This window comes from Eleutherodactylus coqui, chromosome 11 (assembly GCF_035609145.1).
Source record: "Eleutherodactylus coqui strain aEleCoq1 chromosome 11, aEleCoq1.hap1, whole genome shotgun sequence".
In the NCBI taxonomy this organism is placed as follows: domain Eukaryota; kingdom Metazoa; phylum Chordata; class Amphibia; order Anura; family Eleutherodactylidae; genus Eleutherodactylus; species Eleutherodactylus coqui.
Genome location: NC_089847.1, coordinates 142,152,146 through 142,176,390, shown reverse-complemented (window position 1 = coordinate 142,176,390; position 24,245 = coordinate 142,152,146). Strand labels below are relative to the sequence as shown.

The following is a 24,245-nucleotide window of genomic DNA, read 5'->3' as shown; positions in this document are numbered from 1 at the left end:
TCCACAACACAGGAGAGAACTCCCATCATCCACAACACAGGAGAGAACTCCCATCATCCACAATACAGGAGAGAACTCCCATCATCCACAACACAGGAGAGAACTCCCATCATCCACAATACAGGAGAGAACTCCCATCATCCACAACACAGGAGAGAACTCCCATCATCCACAACACAGGAGAGAACTCCCATCATCCACAATACAGGAGAGAACTCCCATCATCCACAACATAGACGAGAACTCCCATCATCCATACAGGAAAGAACTCCCATCATCCACAACACAGGAGAGAACTCCCATCATCCATACAGGAGAGAACTCCCATCATCCACAACATAGACGAGAACTCCCATCATCCATACAGGAAAGAACACCCATCATCCACAACACAGGAGAGAACTCCCATCATCCATACAGGAGAGAAATCCCATCATCCATACAGGAGAGAACTCCCATCATCCACAACACAGCAGAGAACTCCCATCATCCACACAGAAGACCCCAGAGCCGGGCAGCAGCTCTCCCGCAGTGTTGGTGAAGGTGACCCCCATCTTCCACAATCGTACCCGGAACCGCAATGGAACCTGAGCCATCCGTATAGATCCGTGCCGCCGCTCACCATGAGCCTGGCCTTCTGTGGCACCGACAACGGCTCCGGCGCCTACAACGTGGACAGTGGGGTCCTCAACAACGGCTGCTTTGTGGATGCCCTGAACGTGGTGCCCCATGTCTTCCTGCTCTTCATCACCTTCCCCATCCTCTTCATCGGTGAGTGCAGCCTGTATACATAGCGTTACATATATATACCATGCCTGCTCTTCATCACCTTCCCCATCCATTCTACTACATTACCGTGGGGTTACATAGGACTGCAGGTCAGAGCTGTATGTCAGCTTAGCAGCAGCTGATTGACATTGTGCTGTTCTGGTGCATCTGATCTACAGGCATCTCCAGATTTCCGCCCCGATTCTGTCTCTCATACATGGGTGGGCTGAGAGTCAGCGCAGGCTCAGCTCTGCTACATGCACACATAGTTAGTCTGTGTGGCCACACATTACAGATCAGCTCCTGGCTCCGGCCCTCGTGGACGTGTGCTGGTGGGTCAGCGCGCCCTGTACAGGCCGGTCACTGCCGGCGACAGCAAGCACTCCGACCCACCATGAACTGCGCACTCTGTGGTCACTAATCCCATATATGGAGGTGGCCGGACTGAGAATAACCAGGCGGACTGATAAGATGATATGCACTGACCGCCCCCATGTGTGAGCCCCCGTGCCTTTATTAGACCCCCCGTCCCTTCATTAGACCCCCTTCTCTTTATTAGAGCCCCTGTCACTTTATAAGTGCCCTTCACCTTCATTAGACCCCTCCTCTTTATTAGAGCCCCTGTCACTTTATTAGACCCCCATCCCTTTATTAGAACCCCCATCCCTTTATTAGACCCCCTCCCCTTTATTAGATCCCCTCCCCTTTATTAGAGCCCCTGTCCCTTTATTAGACCCCTCCTCTTTATTAGAGCCCCTGTCACTTTATTAGAGCCCTTCACCTTTATTAGAACCACCATCCTTTGTTAGACCCCCTGTCCCTTTATTAGAGCCCCTGTCACTTTATTAGAGCCCCTCACCTTTATTAGTACCCCTGTCCCTTTATTAGAACCCCCATCCCTTTATTAGACCCCCTGTCCCTTTATTAGAACCCCGTCCCTTTATTAGACACCCTGTCCCTTTATTAGACCCCCTCCCCTTTATTAGAACCCCTGTCACTTTATTAGAGCCCCCGTCCCTTGTTTAGATCCCCCGTCCTTTTGTTAGGCCCTCTCCCCTTTATTAGACCCCTCCTCTTTATTAGAGTCCCGGTCACTTTATTAGATCCCCTCTCCTTTATTGGATCCCCCGTCCCTTTATTAGATCCCCTCCCCTTTATTAGAGCCCCCGTCCCTTTATTAAATCCCCTCCCCTTTATTAGAGCCCCCGTACTTTTGTTAGGCCCTCTCCCCTTTATTAGAGCCCCCGTCCCTTTATTAGATCCCCTCCCCTTTATTAGAGCCCCCGTCCCTTTGTTAGACCCCCCCGTCCTTTTGTTAGGCCCTCTCCCCTTTATTAGACCCCCTCCTCTTTATTAGAGCCCCCGTCCCTTTATTAGATCCCCTCCCCTTTATTAGAGCCCCCGTCCCTTTATTAGATCCCCTCCTCTTTATTAGAACCCCTATCCCTGTACTAGAGCCCCTGTCCCTTTATTAGACTCCCCCTCCCCACTTTATTAGAGCCCCTGTCCCTTTATTAGACCCCGATTGGCGCTCCCTGTATGGCAATTCCCCCCGTGACCCCGGAGAGCGGCATAAAGTCACGTGACAAGTTTCCCGCAGATCACTTTCAGTGTGAATCCACATTAGATGGAAGATCCAGCGATCGGAGCGACTTCCAGCGAGGCCGGTCATCGGTGCTGGACTAGCCGGGGTCTCACCGACAACCGCTGGGGGTTCTAATGTAACGGTGTGGAGAGTATACTGAGAATGGCGCGATCGAGGAAAACATCCAGCGAGAGGGGATCCTGCGGACGGAAACAACTCATCCCTGAAAGGGGTCGGAGGAGGATGTCAGGAATCGTTCTGACCAACAGGCTGCACAGTCAGCTGAATACAACGCTGGAGCTCCAACTAACGTGTCCGAACGCACAACTCGCCGTTCCTCCACACGGATGGTATAACAGCGGGCGACCAGTTCCAGCGCCATTGTGTCTAAGAGGAACAGAAAGACTCCAGCGGGCAAAAGAGCGCAAAACTTGTATCACTGAGCAGCGGAGAAACATCTCCTGGTCAGATGGAGCCAGATTTATGTGCTGATGGGAGGTCAGAATCTGGGGCAAGCAGCATGAATCGCTGACCCCTTCCTGTCAGCCGGTCAGAACATGTCAGCACCGCCATCTAATCTGCAGCAACTACAAGATTCTCCCTGTCCGCAGGGGCCGTTATTCCTGCAGAACCATTTCATCTCCTAATATTATCTACAACACGCTACTACACGGGGTTAATACGGGTCAGCGTACATACATGTGACCCGCCAATAGACTGTATGTTATAGACATCACATTACGCCACATGACTGCGCTTGTAAACCTCACGTCACGTATTAGACGGCGGCGTGGATTATCAGACTCCGGGTACATAGACACAATAATAACTGCCAAAGGCGGAACTCCCCGCAGGTATCAGCCAAATACTTTATTGTTCAAAAGGGACAAAGACAACATGTGATGATATTTAAATAAAGGGGCGAATGGTGGTTGTTGCTCCCCTGAGGACGCCGCGAGGTGAAACATGTCGGGGGGCTACAGGTTAGAGGTAATAGGGTCTTCGTGGTGCCGATTTACTAATCTCTACATACTGTAGGGTCTTGGAAGTGGCCATCCAGGCGTTCTAGTGGATCTGCACGATTACACACATGATACTGACTGATGACTGCCGCCCACATCCCTCCGCCATCCACATCCCTCCGCCATCCACGCCACTCCATCACCCACGTCTCTCTGCCGCTCACATCCCTCCGCCATCCACGCCACTCCGTCGCCCACGTCCCTCCATCACCTACGTCCCTCCGCCGCTCACATCCCTCCACCATCCACGCCACTCCGTCACCCACGTCCCTCCATCACCCACGTCCCTCCGCTGCTCACATCCCTCCGCCATCCACGCCACTCCGTCGCCCACGTCCCTCCATCACCCACGTCCCTCCGCCGCTCACATCCCTCCGCCATCCACGCCACTCCGTCACCCACGTCCCTCCATCACCCACGTCCCTCCGCTGCTCACATCCCTCCGCCATCCACGCCACTCCATCACCCACGTCCCTCCGCTGCTCACATCCCTCCGCCATCCACGCCACTCCGTCGCCCACGTCCCTCCGCCGCCACCCATATCCCGCTGCGGCTCACATCCTGCTTTGGCTCACGGCCCTCCGTCGCCCACATCCCTCCGCCATCCACGCCACTCCGGCGCCCACGTCCTTCCGCCGCTCACATCCCTCCGCCGCTCAAGCACTCCGTTGCCCACGTCCCTCCGCCGCTCACATCCCACTGCCGCTCATGTCCCACTGCTGCCCGCATCCCGCTGCCACCCACATCTTGTTGCCGTCCACATCCTGCTGCCACTCATATCCCTCCACCGCTCACATCCCGCTACTGCTCATGTCCCACTGCTGCCCGCATCCTGCTGCCACCCACATCTTGTTGCCGTCCACATCCTACTGCAACTCATATCCCTCCGCCGCTCATGTCCCACTGTTGCCCGCATCCCGCTGCCACCCACATCTTGTTGCCGTCCACATCCAGCTGCCACTCATATCCCTCCGCCGCTGACATCCCGCTGCCGCTCATGTCCCACTGCTGCCCCCATCCACTGCCACTCACATCCTGCTGCCACCCATATCCCGCTGCCGCTCACATCCCGCCACCGCTCACGTCCCGCTGCTGCCCGCATCCCGCGGCCACCCACATCTTGTTGCCGTCCACATCCGGCTACCGATAGCATTTGCCCCTTTGTTTCTTCTGAATTATACAGTATTTAGCTGACATTTCAGGGCTGTTCTCTGCGGGAACTTTTGCCTTTGGCAATTAGAATACAGTATATACTGACACATTCCACCCCGTGGCCGGACACTGTCCCTAGGACATCGAGGCCCGCACTACAGCCAACCTCTGAGGAATCCTGAGGATCAGCAGCAAGTCCTGCAGGTTCCTCAGTACGAGCGCCAGGGATTGGCTGCAATCAGAGAGCAGTGCGTGATATACCAATAATAACATACCACCACGTAACATGTATACATCCTACGTATATATAGTGAGGCACTGAAGGGGTTAATTCCGGATGGCCGCCATACTTCACCCGGTTCAGATGTTATGCCCAGTCAGTATGAAGGGAGTCTGTCTCACTGCATTGGACTTTGCAACAGTGTGGTTTTACGTGCGGCTGCAGCGAGCCGTCCGTATAGTCAGCGACCGCGTCAGTATGGTGAGCGCTGCAGGAGCAGGATGCGGTGTATGCCGAAGCTCAGGCTCTGATTGGTTGGTTCTATGCGTTTCAATAAACATAGGCCAAGCCAGAATGGACTACAACTGCCTGCCAGGTCTCGGACTGACGTTCACTCACAACCCCGCGCTCTACCTGAGCTGACTCTCCCAATATATATATATATATATATATATATATATTATACACAAACAACATAATATAAAGCCCATTATAATAATCATCCTATAATAATATATAGACCACAGAACATGTAAACATAATATACACCTCTCTATGTATATACTGAGGAGAATCTACCTCCCCTCTATGTGTATATACTGAGGAGAATCTACCTCCCCTCTATGTGTATATACTGAGGAGAATCTACCTCACCTCTATGTGTATATACTGAGGAGAATCTACCTCACCTCTCTGTGTATATACTGAGGAGAATCTACCTCACCTCTGTGTGTATATACTGAGGAGAATCTACCTCACCTCTATGTGTATATACTGACGAGAATCTACCTCACCTCTATGTGTATATACTGAGGAGAATCTACCTCACCTCTATGTGTATATACTGAGGAGAATCTACCTCACCTCTGTGTGTATATACTGAGGACAATCTACCCCACCACTATGTGTATATACTGAGGAGAATCTACCTCACCTCTATGTGTATATACTGAGGAGAATCTACCTCACCTCTAAATGTGTATATACTGAGGAGAATCTACCTCACCTCTATGTGTATATACTGAGGAGAATCTACCTCACCTCTGTGTGTATATACTGAGGACAATCTACCCCACCACTATGTGTATATACTGAGGAGAATCTACCTCCCCTCTATGTGTATATACTGAGGAGAATCTACCTCACCTCTATGTGTATATACTGAGGAGAATCTACCTCCCCTCTGTGTGTATATACTGAGGAGAATCTACCTCCCCTCTGTGTGTATATACTGAGGAGAATCTACCTCACCTCTGTGTATATACTGAGCAGAATCTACCTCACCTCTGTGTGTATATACTGAGGAGAATCTACCTCACCTCTGTGTGTATATACTGAGGAGAATCTACCTCACCTCTGTGTATATACTGAGCAGAATCTACCTCACCTCTGTGTGTATATACTGAGGAGAATCTACCTCACCTCTGTGTGTATATACTGAGGAGAATCTACCTCACCTCTGTGTATATACTGAGGAGAATCTACCCCACCACTATGTGTATATACTGAGGAGAATCTACCCCACCTCTATGTGTATATACTGAGGAGAATCTACCTCACCTCTATGTGTATATACTGAGGACAATCTACCCCACCACTATGTGTATATACTGAGGAGAATCTACCTCACCTCTATGTGTATATACTGAGGAGAATCTACCTCCCCTCTGTGTGTATATACTGAGGAGAATCTACCTCACCTCTGTGTGTATATACTGAGGAGAATCTACCTCACCTCTGTGTATATACTGAGGAGAATCTACCCCACCACTATGTGTATATACTGAGGAGAATCTACCTCACCTCTATGTGTATATGCTGAGGAGAGTCTACCCCACCTCTATGTGTATATACTGAGGAGAATCTACCTCACCTCTATGTGTATATGCTGAGAAGAATCTACCTCACCTTTATGTGTATATGCTGAGGAGAATCTACCTCACCTCTATGTGTATACTGAGGAGAATCTACCCCACCTCTATGTGTATATACTGAGCAGAATCTACCTCACCTCTATGTGTATATACTGAGGAGCATCTACCTCCCCTCTGTGTGTATATACTGAGGAGAATCTACCTCACCTCTGTGTGTATATACTGAGGAGAATCTACCTCACCTCTGTGTATATACTGAGGAGAATCTACCCCACCACTATGTGTATATACTGAGGAGAATCTACCCCACCTCTATGTGTATATACTGAGGACAATCTACCTCACCTCTATGTGTATATACTGAGGACAATCTACCCCACCACTATGTGTATATACTGAGGAGAATCTACCCCACCTCTATGTGTATATACTGAGGACAATCTACCTCACCTCTATGTGTATATACTGAGGACAATCTACCCCACCACTATGTGTATATACTGAGGAGAATCTACCTCACCTCTATGTGTATATACTGAGGAGAATCTACCTCCCCTCTGTGTGTATATACTGAGGAGAATCTACCTCCCCTCTGTGTGTATATACTGAGGACAATCTACCTCCCCTCTGTGTGTATATACTGAGGAGAATCTACCTCACCTCTGTGTATATACTGAGCAGAATCTACCTCACCTCTGTGTGTATATACTGAGGAGAATCTACCTCACCTCTGTGTGTATATACTGAGGAGAATCTACCTCACCTCTGTGTATATACTGAGGAGAATCTACCCCACCACTATGTGTATATACTGAGGAGAATCTACCTCACCTCTATGTGTATATGCTGAGGAGAGTCTACCCCACCTCTATGTGTATATACTGAGGAGAATCTACCTCACCTCTATGTGTATATGCTGAGAAGAATCTACCTCACCTTTATGTGTATATGCTGAGGAGAATCTACCTCACCTCTATGTGTATACTGAGGAGAATCTACCCCACCTCTATGTGTATATACTGAGCAGAATCTACCTCACCTCTATGTGTATATACTGAGGAGAATCTACCTCCCCTCTATGTGTATATACTGAGCAGAATCTACCTACCCTCTATGTGTATATACTGAGGAGAATCTACCTCCCCTCTGTGTGTATATACTGATGAGAATCTACCTCCCCTCTATGTGTATATACTGATGAGAATCTACCTCACCTCTATGTGTATATACTGAGCAGAATCTACCTCACCTCTGTGTGTATATACTGAGGAGAATCCACCTCCCCTTTATGTGTATATACTGAGGAGAATCTACCTCACCTCTGTGTGTATATACTGAGGAGCATCTACCACCCCTCTATGTGTATATACTGAGGAGAATCTACCGCACCTCTATGTGTATATACTGAGGAGAATCTACCTCATCTCTATGTGTATATACTGAGGAGAATCTACCTGCCCTTTATGTGTATATACTGAGGAGAATCTACCTCACCTCTATGTGTATATACTGAGGAGAATCTACCTCACCTCTATGTGTATATACTGAGGAGAATCTAGCTCCCCTCTATGTGTATATACTGAGGAGTATCTACCTCACCTCTATGTGTGTATACTGAGGAGAATCTACCTCACCTCTCTGTGTGTATACTGAGGAGAATCTACCTCCCCTCTATGTGTATATACTGAAGAGAATCTACCTCACCTATATGTGTATATACTGAGGAGAATCTACCTCCCCTCTATGTGTATATACTGAGGAGAAGCTACCCTACCTCTATGTGTATATACTGAGGAGAATCTACCTCCCCTCTATGTGTATATACTGAGGAGAATCTACCTCCCCTCTGTGTGTATATACTGAGGAGAATCTACCTCACCTCTATGTGTATATACTGAGCAGAATCTACCTACCCTCTATGTGTATATACTGAGGAGAATCTACCCCACCTCTGTGTGTATATACTGAGGAGAATCTACCTAACCTCTCTGCGTATATACTGAGGAGAATCTACCTAACCTCTGTGTGTATATACTGAGGAGAATCTACCTCACCTCTGTGTGTATATACTGAGGAGAATCTACTTCACCTCTATGTGTGTATACTGAGGAGAATCTACCTCCCCTCTATGTGTATATACTGAGGAGAATCTACCTCACCTCTATGTGTATATACTGAGGAGAATCTACCCCACCTGTATTTGTATATACTGAGGAGAAGCTACCCTATCTCTATGTGTATATACTGAGGAAAATCTACCCCACCTCTATATGTATATACTGAGGACAATCTACCTCCCCTCTATGTGTATATACTGAGAAGAATCTACCTCCCTTCTGTGTGTATATACTGAGGATAATCTACCCCACCTGTATTTGTATATACTGAGGAGAAGTTACCCTACCTCTATGTGTATATACTGAGGAAAATCTACCCCACCTCTATATGTATATACTGAGGACAATCTACCTCACCTCTATGTGTATATACTGAGGAGAATCTACCTAACCTCTCTGCGTATATACTGAGGAGAATCTACCTAACCTCTGTGTGTATATACTGAGGAGAATCTACCTCCCCTCTGTGTCTATATACTGAGGAGAATCTACCTCCCCTCTCTGTGTATATACTGAGGAGAATCTACCTCACCTCTATGTGGATATACTGGGAGAATCTACCTCCCCTTTGTGTCTATATACTGAGGAGAATCTACCTCCCCTCTCTGTGTATATACTGAGGAGAATCTACCTCACCTCTATGTGTATATACTGAGGAGAATCTACCTAACCTCTGTGTGTATATACTGAGGAGAATCTATCTCACCTCTATGTGTATATCCTGAGAAAAAATCTACCTCTCCTCTCTGTGTATATACTGAGGAGTATCTACCTCACCTCTATGTGTATATACTGAGGAGAATCTAGCTCCCCTCTATGTGTTTATACTGAGGAGAATCTAGCTCCCCTCTATGTGTATATACTGAGGAGAATCTAGCTCCCCTCTATGTGTATATACTGAGGAGTATCTACCTCACCTCTATGTGTATATACTGAGGAGAATCTAGCTCCCCTCTATGTGTTTATACTGAGGAGAATCTACCTCACCTCTCTGTGTGTATACTGAGGAGAATCTACCTCCCCTCTATGTGTATATACTGAAGAGAATCTACCTCACCTATATGTGTATATACTGAGGAGAATCTACCCCACCTCTATGTGTATATACTGAGGAGCATCTACCTCACCTCTATGTGTATATACTGAGGAGAATCTACCTCCCCTCTGTGTGTATATACTGAGGAGAATCTACCTAACCTCTATGTGTGTACACTGACGAGAATCTACCTCACCTCTATGTGTGTATACTGAGGAGAATCTACCTCACCTCTATGTGTATATACTGATGAGAATCTACCTCACCTCTATGTGTATATACTGAGGAGAATCTACCTCACCTCTATGTGTATATACTGAGTAGAATCTACCTCACCTCTATGTGTATATACTGAGGAGAATCTAGCTCCCCTCTATGTGTATATACTGAGGAGAATCTAGCTCCCCTCTATGTGTATATACTGAGGAGTATCTACCTCACCTCTATGTGTATATACTGAGGAGAATCTAGCTCCCCTCTATGTGTTTATACTGAGGAGAATCTACCTCACCTCTCTGTGTGTATACTGAGGAGAATCTACCTCCCCTCTATGTGTATATACTGAAGAGAATCTACCTCACCTATATGTGTATATACTGAGGAGAATCTACCCCACCTCTATGTGTATATACTGAGGAGCATCTACCTCACCTCTATGTGTATATACTGAGGAGAATCTACCTCCCCTCTATGTGTATATACTGAGGAGCATCTACCTCACCTCTATGTGTATATACTGAGGAGAATCTACCTCCCCTCTATGTGTATATACTGAGGAGAATCTACCTCACCTCTATGTGTATATACTGAGGAGAATCTACCTCACCTCTATGTGTATATACTGAGGAGAATCTATCTCACGTCTATGTGTATATACTGAGGAGAATCTACCTCACCTCTATGTGTATATACTGAGGAGAATCTACCTCCCCTCTATGTGTATATACTGAGGAGAATCTACCTCACCTCTATGTGTATATACTGAGGAGAATCTACCCCACCTCTATGTGTATATACTGAGGAGAATCTACCCCACCTCTATGTGTATATACTGAGGAGAATCTACCTCACCTCTATGTGTATATACTGAGGAGAATCTACCTCACCTCTATGTGTATATACTGAGGAGAATCTACCTAACCTCTGTGTGTATATACTGAGGAGAATCTATCTCACCTCTATGTGTATATCCTGAGAAAAAATCTACCTCTCCTCTCTGTGTATATACTGAGGAGAATCTATCCCACCTCTATGTGTATATACTGAGGAGAATCTACCTCACCTCTATGTGTATATACTGAGGAGAATCTACCTCACCTCTATGTGTATATACTGAGCAGAATCTACCTTACCTCTATGTGTATATACTGAGGAGAATCTACCTCACCTCTATGTGTATATACTAAGGACAATCTACCTCACCTCTATGTGTATATACTGAGGAGAATCTACCTCACCTCTATGTGTATATACTGAGGAGAATCTACCTCCTCTCTATGTGTATATACTGAGGAGAATCTACCTCACCTCTGTGTATATACTGAGGAGAATCTACCTCACCTCTATGTATATATACTGAGGAGATCCTACCTCCCCTCTTTGTGTATATACAGAGGAGAATCTACCCCACCTCTGTGTATCTATATACTGAGGAGAATCTGCCTCACCTCTATGTGTATATACTGAGGAGAATCTACCTCACCTCTATGTGTATATACTGAGGAGAATCTACCTCCCCTCTATGTGTATATACTGAGGAGAATCTACCTCACGTCTATGTGTATATACTGAGGAGAATCTACCCCACCTCTATGTGTATATACTGAGGAGAATCTACCCCACCTCTATGTGTATATACTGAGGAGAATCTACCTCACCTCTTTGTGTATATACTGAGGAGAATCTACCTCACCTCTATGTATCTATATACTGAGGAGAATCTGTCTCACCTCTATGTGTATATACTGAGGAGAATCTACCTCACCTCTATGTGTATATACTGAGGAGAATCTACATCACCTCTCTATGTATATACTGGGAGAATCTACCTCCCCTCTGTGTCTATATACTGAGGAGAATCTACCTCCCCTCTCTGTGTATATACTGAGGAGAATCTACCTCACCTCTGTGTGTATATACTGAGGAGAATCTACCTCACTTCTATGTGTATATACTGAGGTGAATCTACCTCCCCTCTATGTGTATATACTGAGGAGAATCTACCTCCCCTCTATGTGTATATACTGAGGAGAATCTACCTCCCCTCTATGTGTATATACTGAGGAGAATCTACCTCCCCTCTATGTGTGTATACTGAGGAGAATCTACCTCCCCTCTATGTGTATATACTGAGGAGTATCTACCTAACCTCTATGTGTATATACTGGGGTGAATCTTCCAGTATGTAGGGGGTTATACAGAGTAGTGACCACAGTATGAATGGGCATATACACAGTAGTGACTGCAGTACGGGGGGGGGGGGGGATATACACAGTAATGTCCGCAGTAGGGAGGGGGATATACACTGTAGTGACCGCAGTAAGGAGGGGGATATACACAGTAATGATCGCAGTACAGGGGGGATATACACTGTAGTGACCTCAGTAAAGAGGGAGATATATACACTAGTGACCGCAATATATAGGGGGATATACAGTGTATTTACTGCAGTATGGTGGGGGATATACACAATAGTGACCACAGTGTGAAGGGGATATACATTATAGTGAACGCAATACAGAAGGAGATATTCACAGTAGAGACCGCATTATGGAGGGGCATATACAGTGATGTGACCGCAGTGTCAGGGGGATATACTCAGTAGGGACCGCAGTATGGAGGTGGCTCCAAAGTGTAGTGACCGCAGTAGGAAGGGGGATATATACAGTAGTGACCACGGTAAGAGAGGGGAATATACAGTGTAGTGTCAGCAGTACAGAGTGGGGTATACACAGTAGTGACCGCAGTACGGAGGGCGATATACAGTGTAGTGAATGCAGTATAGAGGGGGATATTCAAAGTAGTGATCGCAGTGTAAAGGGGGATATAAACAGTAGTGACCGCAGTACGGGGGGGATATACACAGTAGTAATCACATTATGGAGGTGAATATATACAGTATTGACCGCAGTACAGAGGGGGATATACAATGTAGTGACCGCAGTACGGAGGGGGTTATACACAGTAGTGACCGCAGTACAGAGGTGGAAATACTCAGTAGTGACCGCAGTACAGAGGGGGATATACAATGTAGTGACCGCAGTACGGAGGGGGATATACAATGTAGTGACCGCAGTACGGAGGGGGATATACAATGTAGTGACCGCAGTACGGAGGGGGATATACAATGTAGTGACCGCAGTATGGAGGGGGATATACACAGTATTGACCACAGTATTGAGGGGTATATACAATGTAGTGACCGCAGTACGGAGGGGGATATACAATGTACTGACCGCAGTACGGAGGGGGATATACAATGTAGTGACCGCAGTATGGAGGGGGATATACACAGTATTGACCGCAGTATGGAGGGGGATATACACAGTAGTGACCACAATATTGAGGGGTATATACAATGTAGTGACCGCAGTATGGAGGGGGATATACACAGTATTGACCACAGTATGGAGGGGGATATACACAGTAGTGACCGCAGTATGGAGGGGGATATACACAGTATTGACCGCAGTATGGAGGGGGATATACACAGTAGTGACCACAATATTGAGGGGTATATACAATGTAGTGACCGCAGTATGGAGGGGGATATACACAGTATTGACCACAGTATTGAGGGGTATATACAATGTAGTGACCGCAGTACGGAGGGGGATATACAATGTAGTGACCGCAGTATGGAGGGGGATATACACAGTATTGACCACAGTATTGAGGGGTATATACACAGTAGTGACCACAATATTGAGGGGTATATACAATGTAGTGACCGCAGTACGGAGGGGGATATACAATGTAGTGACCGCAGTACGGAGGGGGATATACAATGTAGTGACCGCAGTACGGAGGGGGATATACAATGTAGTGACCGCAGTATGGAGGGGGATATACACAGTATTGACCACAGTATTGAGGGGTATATACAATGTAGTGACCGCAGTACGGAGGGGGATATACAATGTACTGACCGCAGTACGGAGGGGGATATACACAGTATTGACCGCAGTATGGAGGGGGATATACACAGTAGTGACCACAATATTGAGGGGTATATACAATGTAGTGACCACAGTATGGAGGGGGATATACACAGTATTGACCGCAGTATGGAGGGGGATATACACAGTAGTGACCACAATATTGAGGGGTATATACAATGTAGTGACCGCAGTATGGAGGGGGATATACACAGTATTGACCACAGTATGGAGGGGGATATACACAGTAGTGACCGCAGTATGGAGGGGGATATACACAGTATTGACCGCAGTATGGAGGGGGATATACACAGTAGTGACCACAATATTGAGGGGTATATACAATGTAGTGACCGCAGTATGGAGGGGGATATACACAGTATTGACCACAGTATTGAGGGGTATATACAATGTAGTGACCGCAGTACGGAGGGGGATATACAATGTAGTGACCGCAGTATGGAGGGGGATATACACAGTATTGACCACAGTATTGAGGGGTATATACACAGTAGTGACCACAATATTGAGGGGTATATACAATGTAGTGACCGCAGTACGGATTGTGTCTTGCAGGATGGGGGAGTCAGAGCTCCAAGGTCCACATTCATCACAGCACGTGGCTGCATTTCCCAGGCCACGGGCTGCGCTGGATCCTCACTTTCATTCTCCTCTTCGTGTTGGTGTGTGAGATCGCTGAGGGCATCGTGTCTGATGGGTAAGTGATCACTGGGTGATGCTGAACCTACTTCTCCCCATCCAGGTGAGTCAGTCGCCCTGTCGGGAATCTCCATGCGCTTTACTATTTCTGTGATGAGGATGATCACCTTCCAGCTCCCTGCTGTACAATTCATAAGGAAAGGGGTACATACCTCAGGGGATAGGTGGATTAGAGCCAAGGAAGGGGTTCATAGCTCAGGGGCAAGTGGTATAGAGCCAGAGGAGGGGAACAGGTGGTACGCAGTATCCTCTATCATCCTCCTTCTCCATGCATATCTTCCTCCATCCTCCACCTCTACCTCCATCATCCTACTCTTCCATCCTCCTCTTCTTCCTCCTCCATGTGTTTCTTCCTCCTCTTTGTTCATCCTCCCTCCTTCTTTTCTTTCATTCTCTTCCTCTGTCATTCTACTCTTCCATCCTCCTTTTCTTCCTCCATACTCTTCCCCCATCATCCTCCTCTACCTCTTTCTCCATCATTCTTCTCCTCATTCATCCTCCTCCTCTTCCTCCTTCTCCATCATCCTACTCTTCCATCTTCCTCCTCTTCTTCCTCTTCCTCTATCCTCCATGTCTACTCCCTCTATCATCCTCTTCTTCCTTCATTTTCCTCCTCTTTTCATCCTCCTACTCTTTCTCCATCTTCCTACTCTTCCATTCTCCTCCTATTCTTCCTCCATGCTCTCCCCCCATCATTCCCCTCTTTCTCCATTCATCCTCCTCCTCTTCTTCCTCTATCCATCAGCCTCCTTTTCCTCCCCCCCTCCTCCATTCTCCTCCTCTTCCTTATCTATCCTCCTCTGCCATCCTACTCTTCCTTCACCATTCTACTCTACTTCTTCCTCCAATCCTCTTCCCCCATCATCCTCCTCTTCCTGCATCCTCCACTCCCTCATTCTCCTATTTCTCCTCCATCCTTCATCTCCATCATCATCCTCTTCCTCCACCTCCATCATCCTCCTTTATCCTCCTCTTCCACCATCTTCCTCATCGCCATTGTTATTATTTCATCCTCTGATATACTGTTCTTATTTTCCAGTTTCTCCCGGTCGCGGCACCTGCACCTCTACATGCCGGCCGTCATGGCATTCTTGGCCGCCATCACATCCATCATCTATTATCATAACATTGAGACGTCCAACTTCCCAAAGCTGCTAATAGGTAAGTACAAGACGGTAGACTCTGCCGGGTAATGTGACTTGTATCATGAAGATTAATGGTGGTGAATGCGGTCAGTCCCACCCCTGGTGTCACCCAGCCTACAGAGGGAAGATGGTGACCAGGGGTGCTGCGGCTTGATCATTACTGGTCACATTGTCGCAGGCATACGGACAGCGATCATTTTCCTCCATGCATTTCCTCATTGGCCATTGTAGATCAGTTTAATCCATTGAGTAGACCATTCTCCTCATCATGGAAGTTACTGATTGCCCCTCTTAGCTGCGGGGCCCGCATCCCTCTTGGATACATGTATGAACCGTATAGACGCCCGGTAGAGGGTACAACAGTCCCATCATGTGCAGCACGCTGAGGTGACTACTGACCCCATAGGCTGAGCGTTGGTGTAAAGGTCTTCTACACGTAGCTGTAATGGTTGGATCTGGTGGGCTGTACAGTAAGTGTTAGGTGTCCCCCCCCCCCGCAGTGAACGCACAACCAGCCATAAATCATGACTATCAGACCTTCATGCGGACTTGGAAGCCATTGTTCGTCTGTCGCTGCGTCGTTTGGTATAAACCGGTGTAGTGCGACTTTCCCAATAGAAAGCAGCGGCAGAAGAGATGACTGCAGGCCGGTTATGATCCAACGGATGATTACGGTTCAGTGTAAGTGCAGGCCACGCGAACGAGACGCGACTGCTACGTCACCGCTGCTCACATGCTCCTTCCAGTTTATGTTGGCATGTAGAAGTGCCTTAAATCCGTGAAGAGCAGGGTGAACGACCTCAGCGCTGTCTGTGCGGACGTGCACGCTGCTGATTACAGAGGTAGGAGGAAATGCCCGGAGATCAGGAACGCTCCCCCCTCCGCGGGGTGACCACACAATGTGATGTCCAAGTTCACAGGATTCTCACCAGGGCTCGTAGTTCGTGGAGTCAGCGACGTGTCCGGTGTCACTGCATTTGGCCGGATTCCAGACTGTACAGGACACATCAATAATTCAGATATGGAGAGATCCATAGACTGAACTGCATGAATTCTCTGTCTTCGGTCATCTTATAGTAATTGCTCATTAGCTACAAACTGCGATTTCTCATGAAGTTTACCTCTCATGGAGAGACAGTCTACTGTACAGCAGATAATACAGGTCTGTGCAGTATGGGGGGGCAGTCTACTGTACAGCAGATAATACAGGTCTGTGTAGTATGGAGAGGCAGTCTACTGTACAGCAGATAATACAGGTCTGTGCAGTATGGGGGGGCAGTCTACTGTACAGCAGATAATACGGGTCTGTGTAGTATGGAGAGACAGTCTACTGTACAGCAGATAATACGGGTCTGTGTAGTATGGAGAGACAGTCTACTGTACAGCAGATAATACAGGTCTGTGTAGTATGGAGAGACAGTCTACTGTACAGCAGATAATACAGGTCTGTGCAGTATGGAGAGACAGTCTACTGTATAGCAGATAATACAGGTCTGTGTAGTATGGAGGGGCAGTCTACTGTACAGCAGATAATACAGGTCTGTGTAGTATGGAGAGACAGTCTACTGTACAGCAGATAATACAGGTCTGTGTAGTATGGAGGGGCAGTCTACTGTACAGCAGATAGTACAGGTCTGTGCAGTATGGAGAGACGGTCTACTGTACAGCAGATAATACAGGTCTGTGTAGTATGGAGAGGCAGTCTACTGTACAGCAGATAATACGGGTCTGTGTAGTATGGAGGGGCAGTCTACTGTACAGCAGATAATACGGGTCTGTGTAGTATGGAGGGACAGTCTACTGTACAGCAGATAATACAGGTCTGTGTAGTATGGAGAGACAGTCTACTGTACAGCAGATAATACAGGTCTGTGTAGTATGGAGGGGCAGTCTACTGTACAGCAGATAATACAGGTCTGTGTAGTATGGAGAGACAGTCTACTGTACAGCAGATAATACAGGTCTGTGTAGTATGGAGAGACAGTCTACTGTACAGCAGATAATACAGGTCTGTGTAGTATGGAGAGACAGTCTACTGTACAGCAGATAATACAGGTCTGTGTAGTATGGAGAGACAGTCTACTGTACAGCAGATTATACAGGTCTGTGTAGTATGGAGAGGCAGTCTACTGTACAGCAGATAATACAGGTCTGTGTAGTATGGAGAGACAGTCTACTGTACAGAAGGTAATACAGGTCTGTGTAGTATGGAGAGACAGTCTACTGTACAGCAGATAATACAGGTCTGTGTAGTATGGGGGGGCAGTCTACTGTACAGCAGATAATACGGGTCTGTGTAGTATGGAGGGGCAGTCTACTGTACAACAGATAATACAGGTCTGTGTAGTATGGAGAGACAGTCTACTGTACAGAAGGTAATACAGGTCTGTGTAGTATGGAGAGACAGTCTACTGTACAGCAGGTAATACAGGTCTGTGTAGTATGGAGAGACAGTCTACTGTGCAGCAGATAACACAGGTCTGTGTAGTATGGAGAGACAGTCTACTGTACAGCAGATAATACGGGTTTGTGTAGTATGGAGAGACAGTCTACTGTACAGCAGATAATACGGGTTTGTGTAGTATGGAGAGACAGTCTACTGTACAGCAGATAATACAGGTCTTTGTAGTATGGAGGGGCAGTCTACTGTACAGCAGGTAATACAGGTCTGTGTAGTATGGAGGGGCAGTCTACTGTACAGCAGATAATACAGGTCTGTGTAGTATGGAGAGACAGTCTACTGTACAGCAGATAATGCAGGTCTGTGCAGTATGGAGAGGCAGTCTACTGTACAGCAGATAATACAGGTCTTTGTAGTACGGAGAGACAGTCTACTGTACAACAGATAATACAGGTCTGTGTAGTATGGAGAGACAGTCTACTGCACAGCGGATAATACAGGTCTGTGTAGTACGGAGAGACAGTCTACTGTACAGCAGATAATACAGGTCTGTGCAGTATGGAGAGGCAGTCTACTGTACAGCAGATAATACAGGTCTGTGCAGTATGGAGAGGCAGTCTACTGTACAGCAGGTAATACAGGTCTGTGTAGTACGGAGAGACAGTCTACTGTACAACAGATAATACAGGTCTGTGTAGTATGGAGAGACAGTCTACTGTACAGCGGATAATACAGGTCTGTGTAGTATGGAGAGACAGTCTACTGTACAGCAGATAATACAGGTCTGTGAAGTATAGAGAGACAGTCTACTGTACAGCAGATAATACAGGTCTGTGTAGTACGGAGAGACAGTCTACTGTACAACAGATAATACAGGTCTGTGTAGTATGGAGAGACAGTCTACTGTACAGCGGATAATACAGGTCTGTGTAGTATGGAGAGACAGTCTACTGTACAGCAGATAATACAGGTCTGTGCAGTCTGGAGAGACAGTCTACTGTACAGCAGATAATACAGGTCTGTGTAGTACGGAGAGACAGTCTACTGTACAGCAGATAATACAGGTCTGTGCAGTATGGGGAGACGGTCTACTGTACAGCAAATAATACAGGTCTGTGCAGTATGGAGGGGCAGTCTACTGTACAGCAGATAATACGGGTCTGTGTAGTATGGAGAGACAGTCTACTGTACAGCAAATAATACAGGTCTGTGCAGTATGGAGGGGCAGTCTACTGTACAGCAGACAATACAGGTCTGTTTAGTATGGAGAGGCAGTCTACTGTACAGCAGATAATACAGGTCTGTGTAGTATGGAGAGACAGTCTGCTGTACAGCAGATAATACAGGTCTATGTAGTATAAAGTGAGTATACTGTACAGCAGATAATACAGGTCGGTGTAGTATGGGGAGACAGTCTACTGTACAGCAGATAATGCAAGTCTGTGTAGTATGGAGAGACAGTATACTGTACAGCAGATAATACAGGTCTGTGTAGTATGGAGAAACAGTCTACTGTACAGCAGATAATACAGGTCTGTGCAGTATGGAGAGACAGTCTACTGTACAGCAGATAATACAGGTCTGTGTAGTACGGAGAGACAGTCTACTGTACAGCAGATAATACAGGTCTGTGTAGTACGGAGAGACGGTCTACTGTACAGCAGATAATACAGGCCTGTGCAGTATGGAGAGACGGTCTACTGTACAGCAGATAATACAGGTCTGTGCAGTATGGAGAGACAGTATACTGTACAGCAGATAATACAGGTCTGTGTAGTATAGAGAGAGTGTCTACTTTACAGCAGATAATACAGGTCTGTGTAGTATGGAGAGACAGTCTACTGTACAGCAGATAATACAGGTCTGTGTAGTATGGAGAGACAGTCTACTGTACAGCGGATAGTACAGGTCTGTACAGTTTGGAGAGACTGTCTACTGTACAGCAGATAATACAGGTCTGTGTAGTATGGAGAGGCAGTCTACTGTGCAGCAGATAACACAGGTCTGTGTAGTATGGAGAGGCAGTCTACTGTACAGCAGATAATACAGGTCTGTGTAGTATGGAGAGACAGTCTACTGTGCAGCAGATAACACAGGTCTGTGTAGTATGGAGAGACAGTCTACTGTACAGCAGATAATACGGGTTTGTGTAGTATGGAGAGACAGTCTACTGTACAGCAGATAATACGGGTTTGTGTAGTATGGAGAGACAGTCTACTGTACAGCAGATAATACAGGTCTTTGTAGTATGGAGGGGCAGTCTACTGTACAGCAGGTAATACAGGTCTGTGTAGTATGGAGGGGCAGTCTACTGTACAGCAGATAATACAGGTCTGTGTAGTATGGAGAGACAGTCTACTGTACAGCAGATAATACAGGTCTGTGCAGTATGGAGAGACAGTATACTGTACAGCAGATAATACAGGTCTGTGTAGTATGGAGAGACTGTCTACTGTACAGCAGATAATACAGGTCTGTGTAGTATGGAGAGACTGTCTACTGTACAGCAGATAATACAGGTCTGTGTAGTATGGAGGGGCAGTCTACTGTACAGCAGATACTACAGGTCTGTGTAGTATGGAGGGGCAGTCTACTGTACAGCAGATAATACAGGTCTGTGTAGTATGGAGAGACAGTCTACTGTATAGCAGATAATACACGTCTGTGTAGTATGGAGAGACAGTCTATTGTACAGCAGATAATATAGGTCTGTGTAGTATGGAGGGGCAGTCTACTGTACAGCAGATAATACAGGTCTGTGCAGTATGGAGGGGCAGTCTACTGTACAGCAGATAATACAGGTCTGTGTAGTATGGAGAGACAGTCTACTGTACAGCAGATAAAACAGGTCTGTGTAGTATAGAGAGGCAGTCGCACAGCAGATAATACAGGTCTGTGTAGTATGGAGAGACAGTCTACTGTACAGCAGATAATACAGGTCTGTGTAGTATGGAGAGGCAGTCTACTGTACAGCAGATAATACAGGTCTGTGTAGTATGGAGAGACAGTCTACTGTACAGCAGGTAATACAGGTCTGTGTAGTATGGAGAGGCAGTCTACTGTACAGCAGGTAATACAGGTCTGTGTAGTATGGAGAGACAGTCTACTGTACAGCAGATAATACAGGTCTGTGCAGTATGGAGAGACAGTCTACTGTACAGCAGATAATACAGGTCTGTGTAGTATGGAGGGGCAGTCTACTGTACAGCAGATAATACAGGTCTGTGTAGTATGGAGGGGCAGTCTACTGTACAGCAGATAATACAGGTCTGTGTAGTATGGAGAGACAGTCTACTGTACAGCAGATAATACAGGTCTGTGTAGTATAGAGAGGCAGTCGCACAGCAGATAATACAGGTCTGTGTAGTATGGAGAGACAGTCTACTGTACAGCAGATAATACACTTCTGTGTAGTATGGAGGGGCAGTCTACTGTACAGCAGATAATACACTTCTGTGTAGTATGGAGGGGCAGTCTACTGTACAGCAGATAATACAGGTCTGTGTAGTATGGAGAGACAGTCTACTCTACAACAGATAATACAGGTCTGTGCAGTATGGAGAGACAGTCTACTGCACAGCAGATAATACAGGTCTGTGTAGTATGGAGAGACAGTCTACTGTACAGCAGATAATACACTTCTGTGTAGTATGGAGGGGCAGTCTACTGTACAGCAGATAATACAGGTCTGTGTAGTATGGAGAGGCAGTCGCACAGCAGATAATACAGGTCTGTGTAGTATGGAGAGACAGTCTACTGTACAGCAGATAATACAGGTCTGTGTAGTATGGAGAGACAGTCTACTGTACAGCAGATAATACAGGTCTGTGTAGTATGGAGGGGCAGTCTACTGTACAGCAGATAATACAGGTCTGTGTAGTATGGAGAGACAGTCTACTGTATAGCAGATAATACACGTCTGTGTAGTATGGAGAGACAGTCTATTGTACAGCAGATAATACAGGTCTGTGTAGTATGGAGAGACAGTCTACTGTACGGCAGATAATACAGGTCTGTGCAGTATGGAGGGGCAGTCTACTGTACAGCAGATAATACAGGTCTGTGTAGTATGGAGAGACAGTCTACTGTACAGCAGATAATACAGGTCTGTGGAGTATGGAGGGGCAGTCTACTGTACAGCGGATAATACAGGTCTGTGTAGTATGGAGAGACAGTCTACTGTACAGCAGATAATACAGGTCTGTGTAGTATGGAGAGACAGTCTACTGTACAGCAGATAATACAGGTCTGTGCAGTCTGGAGAGACAGTCTACTGTACAGCAGATAATACAGGTCTGTGTAGTGTGGAGAGGCAGTCTACTGTATAGTTAAGTGTTACCGATGCAATACTATGGTTTGTAACAGGATCTCTTCCCTCCCCCAGCATTACTGGTGTACTGGACATTAGCATTTGTTACCAAAACCATCAAGTTCGTGAAATTCTGTGACAACGGCGTTGGCTTTCTGCAGTTGCGTTTCTGCCTCACCGGACTACTGGCGATCCTGTATGGCCTGCTGCTGGTGGTAGAGATCAATGTCATCAGAGTGCGGGTGAGTGATGTCACAGACCCCCAAGATGTCCACCATGTTATGGCTGATCAGTTAGTGTTTATACTATGGGTGTGTATGTATAAGACCTCTCTGTATATCATGTGTGCGGGGATGTCTGTATATATAGGCGAAGGACCTCACTCACTGACTCAATGACTGACTGTCTCAATGACTGACTAAGGCTGCCTGTACACGGGCGTTGCGGTATCCTGCGGCAGATCTCCGCCATGGGAGCCACCACCTGGGAGCAGGAGCCGGCAGACGGATCGCCGCTAGTCAGCCTATCTGACAGATAGGCAGACCAGGGAGAATCGTGGCAAATCGCTGCGTGCTGCCAGCCGTGAGCGGAGAATCGCAATGAAACCCCCTCCCCCCATCCCCGTGGACAGGAGTCTTACAGGCTCACACTTATTCTCTAACTTCCCAGTGTCGTACAAACATGAAATTCAGCAGGGGCGTTCTTTAGGTCATAAAGAGGAACAGATAAGAGCTCACAACTCCATTATTCAAGTCTATAAAAATTGTGCAAAAATCCTCGGTACATGATAGAGTTTTTATCTCAGACATCATAAAGCCTAGGGACATTATATCTATGTGTATATACTGAGGAGACTCAACCTCGCCTCTATGTGTATATACTGAGGAGAATCTACCTCACCTCTATGTGTATATACTGAGGAGAATCTACCTCACCTCTATGTGTATATACTGAGGAGAATCTACCTCATCTCTATGTGTATATACTGAGGAGAATCTACCTCACCTCTGTGTGTATATACTGAGGAGAATCTACCTCACCTCTATGTGTATATACTGAGGAGAATCTACCTCACCTCTATGTGTATATACTGCAGAGAATCTACCTCCCCTCTATGTGTATATACTGAGGAGAATCTACCTCACCTCTATGTGTATATACTGCGGAGAATCTACCTCACCTCTATGTGTATATACTGAGGAGACTCAACCTCGCCTCTATGTGTATATACTGAGGAGAATCTACCTCACCTCTATGTGTATATACTGCAGAGAATCTACCTCCCCTCTATGTGTATATACTGAGGAGAATCTACCTCCCCTCTATGTGTATATACTGAGGAGAATCTACCTCACCTCTATGTGTATATACTGAGGAGACTCAACCTCGCCTCTATGTGTATATACTGAGGAGAATCTACCTCCCCTCTATGTGTATATACTGAGGAGAATCTACCTCACCTCTATGTGTATATACTGAGGAGAAACCACCTCACCTCTCTGTGTATATACTGAGGAGAATCTACCTCATCTCTATGTGTATATACTGCGGAGAATCTACCTCACCTCTATGTGTATATACTGAGGAGAATCTACCTCACCTCTGTGTGTATATACTGAGGAGAATCTATATCACCTCTATGTGTATATACTGAGGAGAATCTACCTCACCTCTATGTGTATATACTGAGGAGAATCTACCTCACCTCTATGTGTATAAACTGAGGAGAAACTACCTCA

The 24,245-nt window shown here is 46.5% G+C and overlaps 1 protein-coding gene across 1 annotated transcript in view; it reads left to right on the top strand.

Moving 5' to 3' along the window:
• Nucleotides 1-243: 243 nt before the first annotated feature.
• The window catches only part of ABCC8 (ATP binding cassette subfamily C member 8), a 166,353-nt gene continuing 142,351 nt past the window's right edge, over nucleotides 244-24,245 (top strand). Inside the window, exons 1-4 of the mRNA XM_066583718.1 lie at nucleotides 244-771; nucleotides 14,508-14,649; nucleotides 15,691-15,812; nucleotides 22,582-22,748. Coding sequence (XP_066439815.1) covers nucleotides 624-771; nucleotides 14,508-14,649; nucleotides 15,691-15,812; nucleotides 22,582-22,748 — 579 coding nt within the window. The 5' untranslated portion in view covers nucleotides 244-623. The remainder of the gene's footprint in view (nucleotides 772-14,507; nucleotides 14,650-15,690; nucleotides 15,813-22,581; nucleotides 22,749-24,245) is intronic.